Below are 10591 nucleotides of genomic sequence, written 5' to 3' on the forward strand. Positions count from 1 at the left end.
AGACCTTTCCCATGCGGAGCAAGGGTTCAGAGGGCTGGTCCAACTGGCAGGCACGTGGCTGATGCCTCCGGCTCCCAGGGGTGGTGGCTGGGCAGCCCGACGGCAGGACGGTGAGTAGGGGAGCTGGGGAGGCAGAGTGTGCCGGGCTCTAACAACTTTTCGGGGGTGATGCTGAGCTGGGAGGGAGGAAGTTGGTGATTTCATGGTTTGTGGGCTTGGCTTTAGGGCCTGCTGGAAGGATACCTGCTTGCAGTTACTCATACGGTAAGCTGTGTTTATATCTTCATTAATTCATCCTTTCTTCCACATGAGGGAGAGGTGTGTAAGAAAAAGGGTGGCATGAGGTTGCTTTTTAAGTATAAAATCTTCTCTGTATACAGCTATTCCTGTGGAGATATAAAAAGCAATTTACAGGGTATCTCTCAGTTGCACAAGACCAGATAGTGAAATCTTCAGCAAAAGGTGGAGGACACTGTCTGTCTTGCCAGTGAAATATTTCACTGCTCTGCTTTATTAAGTGTTTCACCTGTTTCTTTCTTGTTGGGGTTAGTTGGTGAGTGGAAAATCCCTGCAAGGAGCAGAAACACTGGCAAGTGAAAATGAAAGTAGGGCACAGCCAGACATTTTGAAAAACTAATGGGGTTAGGGCAGACTGGGGACCCTGGGTCTCAGCAGGGGTTAGCATCCATCTATAGAGTGGGGCGAGAGGGAAGTGGGATGGTGTGAGCAATGAAGAAAAGCTGCCTGGAAACACCAACCCACCCAACTCTCCCGCTTTCCTCTCTGTTTCCCGTCCACCCCTCAAATCCCACACTTCAAATCCACAAACTCCAAATTCTGTTGGCCACGGCAGCAGCAACAGCAGCACACTGCTGTGCAGAGGGGAGAAAAGGGACAGCCGCATCCAAAAAAAGCTCCCAGGAGTGCTGGATCTCATGAATCTCCTGCAATGGCATTTGAGAGAAAATGAATTGGGAGAACTTTTCTAGGAACAGGCTTGGCTGGTGTTACTGCTGGTGTTACTGCATACAAAGAGCAACCGTGGTCAGAAGACAGCAGTGGAACAAGCTAAGGCTGCGAAGGACACTTGGGTTGTTCCTCGCTCTTTGTTCTGGCAGTCTGGGGGCTGCCAAGCCTTTGTTTGTGGACCTTTGTACTGTAACCAGCTCTATAAGGGAGCTCCTCCTATAATTATTTCCCCTGATCAGCCTGCTCTGAATACCTGTGATCCCTACCAAAGCATGAAGGTGCCAGAGCTGGATAAATGATCATTTCCAGTTTCTGTTTGAATACTGTGTTCAAGTTCTTCAGGCAGCGCTGAGTAGTTCAGCCACAGACTCTTGCAAACTCCATGGCAGGCAGGTGGGCAGGTCTTGTCTGTGGGTATGTGCTCCACAGGAGGGTAATGTTACAGAAACAACGAAGGGATAAGATGAATAGAAAACTGTTGGCTGAGTCCAAAACTGAGACAAGCAAAGGGACTTGAAACACAGCAGCAAGCAAAGTAAAATCCTCTGAATTTGAATTATTGGTGGCTACCTGTTTCAGCTTGTTCTCTTTGTAGGTGCTGTGTCTCCAGGATAGAGCACAGAGCAGAGACTTCACTGGTAAGTGATTTTTTTGGCCTTTTTTTTTTTTTTCTTTTTTTCCCTTTAAGGAATTTGACCTTGGCTGGCTGCCATACACCCACCTAGCCACTCTCACTCCCCATTTTCACCAGGACAGGGGAAGAAAATAAGGTAGAAAAGTTCATGAGTTGAGATAAAGACAGGGAGATCACTTACCAATTACTGTCATGGGCAAAACAGACTTGGCTTGGGGAAAGTTAATTTATTGCCAATTAAATAAGTTTGGATGGTGAGAAACAAACCCCAAAATTAGAACGACACCTTCCCCCCACCCCCCTTCTCAACTTCACTCCTTCATTCCTGACTCTTCTACCTACCCCCACCCCACCAAGAAATGCAGGGGGGGATGGAGAGTGGGCATCGACCTCAGTCTGTAAGTGTTGCCCTCTGCCATTCCGTCATCCTGAAAAAATTCCCACGCTCCAGTGTGGCTCCTCCCATGGGCTGCAGTTCTTCGGGATAAGCCTGGTCTGGCATTGGCTTCTCTCCCTGGATCACAGCTTCCTTCAGGGCATGTTCATGTCCTGCAACATGGGGTCCTCCAGAGGCTGCAGTGTGGATATCTGCCTCACCATGGTCCTCCGTAGATTGCAGGGGCACAATCTGCTTCACCATGGTCCTTATGAGCTGCAAGGGAATCTCTGCTCTAGTGCCTGGAGCACATCCTCCCCTCCTTCTTCACTGACATGAGTGTCTGCAGGGCTGTTTCACTCACATTTTTCCTCACTTCTCACTGGTGGGCAGCTTTCTCAGAGGTGCCACCAGCTTAGCTGATGGGCTCAGCTGTGTCCTGCAGTGGGTCTGTTGAGCTGGCTGTGTCCAGCATGGGGCATCCCCTGGTCTCTTCTCACAGAAGCCACCCCTGCAGCCCCCTGCTGCCAGCACCTGGGCACCTGCACCCGGTACAGTACCTGCGAGTGACAGCTTTGCTCTCCTGAACGCTAAAGGAGGGGTGATGCTATCAGTGCCTTCTGCAGGCAGTCTGACTTCTGCAGCTGATCACACACCGCCTAGAAGCCAGAACTTACTCCTGTTAGCTGTGGCACCACGGGCCTTCACTTAACAAGCTGAGTTTATTGTGTCAAGTTGTATTTTCTTACAATGTGTGTTTTAGAATGATGTATTTTAGAGAAACACAGTGACCCGGGTCCAAGCCATAGAGGTCAGGGTTATTTCTGTGAGGCTTACCATGACCCATATATGTACAAACATCAGTTCCCCTGTCCTGGGCCAAACCTGCACTTCCCAGCTGGAAGGGTCTCCTTTTCTGAGGAGAGCAGGGGTATCACATAGTTTGATAGCTTTGGAAAAAACCCATGCTGTAATCTGGATTTCTCTTCTGATGTTAGGGCCGAGCAAGCAGCCAGCCATTGGTCAGCTCTTCTGCGCCTGTGGTGTCTTCCGACTCATCTGTCTGCTCCCAAAATGGAGTACGCCTGGTACTGGCTCGATGATTCTGGGCAGTGGATTGAGTATGGGGAAGAGGTGAGATCCATCTGCTGTTGATGCCAAAAGCTCTTGTTAAGCCTTCTTCAGAGTGTTGTTTAGGGCACATTGTTCTGCAGCTGGCGTGTTTCGCTCGCCGCTGTGTGCCCTTGCAGTGCTACTCTGATGCCCTGGTGGGTTTGTCTTATTAATTGTTCCTCAATGCAGTACTGCTACTCTGTGAAAGCTTTCAAAGGACTGGCTTTGAAAGCAGGTGCATTGTCCAGAGATGATGGACATCTTTTGGCTGAAGCTGACCACCCAGGCTGAAGGCTGCTTTGTTGCTGTTGTCAAAAGCAGCTGTTCTCTCTGGGGCACCCCTCCATTGCTGAAGAACAAAACGCTTGAAGCCTTAGAGGCTTAGTTCAAAATGGCACCCCATGATAGGGGCCTGGGGAAACTGTTATTTCCCCACAGTGTCACCTAGACCAAAGATGGGTTTCTAACAGGTATAATTTCCTGGCTCTTTCTATAGCATCCGGATCACCCCACTGCCATGGTGACATCTGCAGATCTGGAGAAAAAATTTCTAGCTGACCGGGAAGGCAGTGTGTTATTCAGGGCTGGTTCTCAGAAGTATGAGTTAAACTTTAAAGGTGAAGTATCTCTTTGTTTTAAGTTCATTACACAGTGTAGCTGGCTTTAATGTAGCCTCCTTCATGCAGAGTTTTTATCCTATGTCAGGGTTTCTTTGAACAGGTCTTTTTCCTCAAGCAGAGCTTGAGCAGTTTGCACATTTCTCTGCAGTTTTGAGATGCCCTGCTCTAGCTTCTAAACCTGTGCATCTATAGTCAGAAAAGCATCTCTGACAATATTGTATATTCAGAAGAAGAGCTGAGAGTAAACTTCGTGGTGTCTGGCTTATGCATTTGGGTTTATACAGCTAAAGAAGAGAAACAAGAAAGGAAAGAAAGAAGCACTGAAAAGCCAAATGGTGAAGAAGTGACCCCATGGCAGACATCTTGCAAGCTAGTTATGGGGAGAGAAAGCACACAGTGCACCAAAGGAAAATTTAGGACTGGTTGCACACAGAGAGAAATGGGAAAATAAGAAATGCTTTTCTGTTTCTAATTTATTTACCCATCTTAAAATTTCCATTAGCTTTCCAAACATTAAATCTGTTTCCTGGCATGAATAAAGAGAGTGGTGTTTAAAGGATGAAACAATGGATAATTAGCCATGTCACACAGCATGCGCTCTGTGATATTGTTACAGGACCAAGAAGGGAGGGCAGACTTTCCTCTTAGCACCACGTAACAATCCCGCACTGCCAGGAAAGCTAGATTTGTAGCCTCCATCATACTGAAAACACTTCCCTGCTGCAGGCCTGACATCAGATGTGTTTTTCTCTGACTGACAGCCTGAATGTGAATGCATGTGCAGGTGCGGTTAGTGCTTGGGTTACCTTTGAGCTTCACAGTCTATGCTAGCAGGTTGTTGACCTTGCTGATCTCTGAGGAGAAGCAGCACAAGTGGGAATGGCTTCAAAGTATGGAGGGGGTGGGGGTGGTAGATAGAGCACCACAACGCGGTATTCAGGGCTACCTCCATTTCATTTTTTCTAAACACGTAAGAGTGTGAGTTATTGAGTCATTGTGTTTTTTTCAAGACATGACCCAAAAAAATTTGATCTATGAAACTGAAAGAATAGTTGTCCGACTGCCAGAATTTCTGTCCTCTGAAGATCGACAAAACAGAAGGTAATATACATTTGTTATTTGATAATGTCTCTAGATGACAGCACCTTTCTGCTAAGAAGTTCCTCCTACCTGTCTAGAATTCAATTTTAGATTTCTTGAATTCATTTTTAGATACCTTTTGCTGACTGGTTTAATGGTAAATTTTGCAGTGACAGTATTTGTAAATTATGCAACACTTCTGTGAAGTGTGCTGGAGGGATGTTTGGTGACAGACTCTGGCAGCTGTGAGAGACCCCTAGAGTAGATTTGTTCTCTTGGTGAGGGCAAGGCCACATAGGGCTGACACAACTGTGCCAGGAATTTTTATTCCTTGATTTATGCCCCAACAATACTAAATAAACTGTGCATGGAGTAGGAGCAAGGGACTGCCAGTCCCAAGAACTGTGGAGCAGATAGATGCAATCCCCTGGAAAGCTGAGGATAAAATAAAACACAGAAGTAAATCCCTCTAAATGAAGTGAACTGGATGCACTTATTTGGGATACCCTATCTTATGGCTTTTTTAAAAGGAACTTCAGCTTGACAGAATTTGAGTATGTCTGATGTAAAAGTTAGTTGTGCTACTGCTTTATTTTAAAAAGAGCTGCCTTTGGTTCAGAAACTCGCCAGCAGACAGTGCATTTGAAACCAAGGGTTCAATTTAAGGGTTGTTCAACCAAGGGCAGGTTGATTCAAAAATAAAACACACTGCAGTTCCTGAATGGATGCTAATGTTTCTATTGGCTGGGTTAAAACATGCATACCAGGAAGGGTTACTGCTGGAAGTTGTTGAGCACTGACTGACTGGTGCAGTAGCTCCTGCAGGGCACAACAGTCCACCCACAGCCTCCTGAGAGGCTTGGTCCCAGGGACAGGTAGGGGCAGGCCACTCATCAGGCCAGCAAATTAGAGATGAGTAGCCACATGGAGCGAGAGGCTCATGCTCCAGTTTCCTAGAGGTTCAAGCAGCATGCATGGAGGGCTAGCTGGAGAAGTTGTATAAACCACCAGGCTAGGAGCATGTTACTTCTCATTTGAAGCTCTCCTACCAGTGTCTTGGCTTGCCAAGAGATGCATTAGGGTGCACTAGGATGTGTGTGGAAATGTCAACTGGGGAATGGGATAATGGTTTTGTGGAAATCAAAAAAAATATAAAAATCCAGGGATATACCCAAAGGCTGCTGTAGAGTCAGTGGCTGGATCGTCTGGAAGGGGGATTTGGTTAGGAGTATCATGGACTGACTTGCTCCTTTTTTTTTTTCTGCAGCCAAAACATGACACTCTCAAGTTTTGTCTGTCCTCCACAATGGGACAAATCTGCACTGCCTGATATCGGGTTCAAGGTAGGCCTTTCCAGCTCTCCAATGGGTAGGGTGAACTGTGGTGTACTAATTTTTCTGAGAAGATAACCCTAGGCAGTTGAGATATTCCCAGCTTTTAAACATGTCTTATAAAGTAGGCAACTATGAGGTGAAACAAGACTGACTTCACATTGAAAATAGACCTGTGTCTCCTGGGAGGTTCTTTGAGACCCCCTACATATACCACGCAGGATAAGAAAGCCCCTTTTAGCTGTTACTGCTCTGACGTGTCCTTTGCACTCTCCCAAGGCACCTGATCCTCTGTTAAACTGTATGAATTGTGTCGTAAGGGGGGGTGTTGTATTTCCTCTGTCCATTTGAGGCAAAATGTTATTTGCCATGATAAAACCAGGGCTTAGCCCTGTAGGGAAGGAGCTAGAGTGTCAAATTAAGGTGAAATTGATATTCACTCTTCTCCAGCCTGAAGACTGCTGTGCATTTCATCTTTAGGTTACTCTGAAGTAGAAATAATCTAAATGTGAATGTGTGTCCACGGAAGGAATCTTGTGTGGGATTACATTCATTTTCCTTAGTCAGCTTCCACATGGGGAGTGAGGGTGAAGATGGGGAGAGGATGGTTTACTGGAAACACAGGAGAAGCTTGTGATTTTAATGGCATGGCTTTTCCTCTAATGTGAGGATGTTGATGAGTCCTTTGACAGGACTTGGAGTTGTTACTGTCAGTAATACCTTATTTTTGGTGTTTTTAAAATTTTCAGTTGGTACAGATCAGCTACACTTCCCAGGAATATAAAAAAATTAAGAATCTGTTTGAGAAGACGATGAAAGATTACTTCATCCACCGACTGCAGAGGATCCAGAACCCAACACTTTGGCAAGTTTTTGAGTGGTTTGTATCTATTTTATTTCATTATCCTCATGGTAGCAGAAGACTGGTATTTCCTAATCTGTTGTCCTCCATAGTCTGCACTAGGAGTTGCCAAATCCAGCAGCCCAGCAGAGGTGAGACTGACACGTATCTGTGTGCCTGGGTCCCGCTGGTAGTGAGGTTCAGCACATGTTCCCAGTAGGTGCACACATACAAACACACACACACACACAAAACGTATGAATAAGCACACAGCTGGCCACAAAATCCAACACAGACAGCACAGCATTCATGCAGTCACAAACAGCACCAACAGCCTCATTCTGTTCCCTTCCTCTGGCTGATTGGGATGAAAGCCTGTTACTGGAACACATGTACCTGTATGGGTCCCTCTAGGAGCTGGTCTCAGACACTCAGACTACTCATGTGCTGGCTCCTCAGTTCTCTCATCTCCAGTTATGTTCTGCATAGACACAGACACATTCAAATGGGTCTCTATAGACTTCATGGTGTGTTCAGCGGTTGACCTGGACCTCCTGGTCCCTCTGGTAAGCAAGCTCAGACCTCCTGGTCTCTCCAGCATCTGGCCCAGACTGATGACTGCTCTGAAACCCGGCTCCCAGGCCAGCTACCCTCCTCACCCTTATACTGGCTAGTGATCACACAGTGCCACGTACACCCTCGCTTGCTGCAGTTGCTGGTGCTGTGGACATGTGACTCCTGTGACCCAAGGTCCTGCTCCAGTTGCTGCACCCCAACGCCTGTACACGTGCATGCACACAGACTGGAGAGTCCATCACCCAGGTAAGAGTTAGAATTGAAATTATGAGAAGACAGGGCAGACTGCATTGATCAGGCACAGGGCATGGCCAGATAAGCCTACTGACCAGACAGTTGCCTGTTTATACACAACTAGCCCTTTTTTACTCCCTCATCCATCTATTTTCCCATGTTTGTTCCTCCTCAGACCATTCTGATCCCTCCCTTCTCCCACCTACAGTTCCTCTGTTAAACATCTCATTATAAGTCCTGTGCCATCCCCAAAGGCTCTTCCCCTCTGTCCCATAACAAGTCCTATGCTCTCGTAGGCAGTACCCTCCTTATGTCTGTGAACTGCTCTGGACTCTTTCCATTGTTCGTGGTACCGGGTGTACCCCTCATCCCTGGGGCTGAGGCTCCCCTGGGGTAACCCTGAGAGGGGCCGGGTCTGGGTCTCCTCTCTGTGATCAGGTTATTGAGGTTGTCTTTGTGCTCTTTTGTGTGCGTGGAAATGAGTCTTTTGTCACATAGGCTAACAGGTTGTGTGTGGAGTTCTTGCTAGTTTTATTCAAAAAGAAAGTTATTTTCCTTCACCACGACTGAGCTGTATTATCTCAAATTTATTCTTTTTGTTTTAGTCTCTTCCACATACGAGTTTAAAGAAAAAAAAAAAAAAGGGACTTTTTACGTTGTAAAGGTAGGGGTAGACATTACAGTCTTCACTGTGGCTTCATACAGCTCAGTTTTATAATCACATTTACGCATTCAGGATTTATATAACCTGGGAACTGACCAATTCCCAGTCAAGAGATGTTTGTCTCTTTACCCTCTCATGTGGTATGAAGTTGTGGGTGACAGAGTCCATAGCAATGCTGAGAACTTTTTGTTTTGCTGGAAGGAACCAGCTGTGCAGCAGGATACCAACAGAAGTGCAAAGAAGGCAGTAACCCCACTGAGAGTGGTTTGTGTCACTGTTCCTCCATGACCCAAAAGCAGGAGGAGTTGAGTTGGGAAATTGTCCTTGTCTGAACCAGGGTAACATGTAATTCTTTTTGTTGGGTTTTTTTTGTTTGTTTGTTTGGGGTTTTTTTTGTCCCTAGGCAAAAAGAGCAGATGAAGAAGCTCAATAAATCAAAATGCGTGGATGAGCGGCTCCTGTTCCATGGGACGAGTCCGTCCCACATATCTGAAATCTGCGAGCAGAACTTTGACTGGAGGGTCTGTGGGACTCACGGGACACTGTACGGAAAAGGTACAAGTGCAGAAGTGTGGGTTCAGGGGCTGTAGCAGCACAGGGTGCAGACCCCAACCAGGCTGATGGGTGGGTGAGAGGTGACTGTCCCTGACTCCTGCACTCCTGCCATTAGGGCTCTTTCATCTGCGTGCATCTGCACGGCTGCAGGCAGCATCCACAGCAATCCCATTTCAGGGGGGGCTAAAAACACCCCTCTGCCTCAGGTACCTGCAAAGCTCTTGGACAGGTGGGACTGGGAGGTTGATGGTGAAATGTGGCTAGAGTCTGTTGATGCTTTAAAATAAGCTGATTTGAAACACCTGGCAAGGATGCATGTAGAGCTATGTGGAGTTGTTGAATTGTGGCTGCCAAAGCGTTGATGGCAGCTGTTTGTTCCTCGGTTGACTTATTGTCTGACCTGTGTCTTTTTCTGGTCCCTAGGAAGCTACTTTGCCAGAGATGCCAGCTATTCTCATGACTACTGTTCCCCTCTCAGTGGTCGCTACAGCATGTTTGTAGCTCACGTTCTTGTTGGAAACTTTGTTCAGGGAAACCCCAAATACGTTCGCCCTCCACCCAGAACCAACGATTCAAACAGACTTTATGACAGCTGTGTGGATGACCCGACAGATCCTTCCATCTTTGTCATCTTTGAGAAGCACCAGATTTACCCTGCCTATATTGTGGAGTACAGCAGTACTCCAGTGTTCTCCCAGTGTATGATCCTGTAATGAATGACAGAATGTCCTTTGAATTACCCTGAATAAATTACACCTTAGTACATATTTTTAAATGTTTGTTCAATTTTAGTAGTAGCTTTAGAACATTTTGTAATGCAGCAAACAAATATCAATCCCCTGAAGGATTTTGGGGCATAGTTTTTTGGTAGGGCCTATTCTTTTGCCAGCAGAAAGTGCTAAACTTTAATGTCCACCTTATCTCTAGCCCAGGATGGGGATGTACCTGCCTTTTGTACCCTGATGCAGTGACACCTACTGCTGCTGAAAGGGGCATGGCTGAGCATACAATTAACTTGATCCACTGATATAGTCACTTAGGGACGATTCCTGCCTGTGATGGTGCTGATGTGCCAAAGGGCGACTGGGTAAAGAATGTGGAAGGAGGAAAAGTGAAAGTACCTACATCATAGTGCACAACAGAGAAAACATAGCCTCTCTTTCCAGTACATGGCAGGAAGTTCCTGCATCCTGGAGGCTTTGTAATTAATGCTGGGAATGAACTTTGCTTTGTTTCCCAGTCACGTTGCTGACAGCTCTTCTCACCTTGTTCTTCTATATCACATCTGCTGGTCACTGTGACACCCTGTCCTTGCTCTGTCCCCGCTGGGTTTAGTTCAAGAGAAGCAGCGATATTGCAGCTGCTGAAGTTAAATCCCCACCGTGTCATGACACTAACAGTGAGGAAGTCCGTGGTGAGCTGAATAACGCACGTACGTGGCAGCAGCAGTGACCTGTGAGGCAAAGGAGCTTTGTGAGGGGTGGCTGCTGGCACGGCTACCCCCCTTCCCACCCTTCAGACTGAAGTTGGTGGTGGCTATTTTGAATTGCCCTGCTGCTGCCTGGCACTTCTCCGGGCGATTGAGAAGTGCCCCAGCG

The 10591-nt window shown here is 46.8% G+C and overlaps 1 protein-coding gene across 2 annotated transcripts; it reads left to right on the forward strand.

Annotated features, from left to right (window-relative positions):
- The first annotated feature begins 33 nt into the window (after window positions 1-33).
- LOC141943819 (protein mono-ADP-ribosyltransferase PARP12-like) lies at window positions 34-9766 on the forward strand. 2 transcript variants are annotated; one of them, XM_074869472.1, is made up of 9 exons: window positions 34-110; window positions 1565-1607; window positions 2978-3113; window positions 3589-3709; window positions 4723-4813; window positions 6060-6135; window positions 6873-7003; window positions 8842-8993; window positions 9417-9766. In XM_074869472.1, the coding sequence occupies exons 3-9, from the start codon at window positions 3054-3056 to the stop codon at window positions 9704-9706; spliced, it is 921 nt and encodes a 306-aa protein (XP_074725573.1). In that variant the 5' UTR covers window positions 34-110; window positions 1565-1607; window positions 2978-3053; the 3' UTR covers window positions 9707-9766. The 2 variants fall into 2 exon arrangements, with proteins under 2 accessions (XP_074725573.1, XP_074725574.1); XM_074869473.1 differs by lacking the exon at window positions 34-110 and having other exon boundaries at window positions 1408-1607.
- Window positions 9767-10591: the final 825 nt, after the last annotated feature.

The sequence above is a fragment of the Strix uralensis genome, chromosome 5, assembly GCF_047716275.1.
Source record: "Strix uralensis isolate ZFMK-TIS-50842 chromosome 5, bStrUra1, whole genome shotgun sequence".
NCBI lineage: Eukaryota > Metazoa > Chordata > Aves > Strigiformes > Strigidae > Strix > Strix uralensis.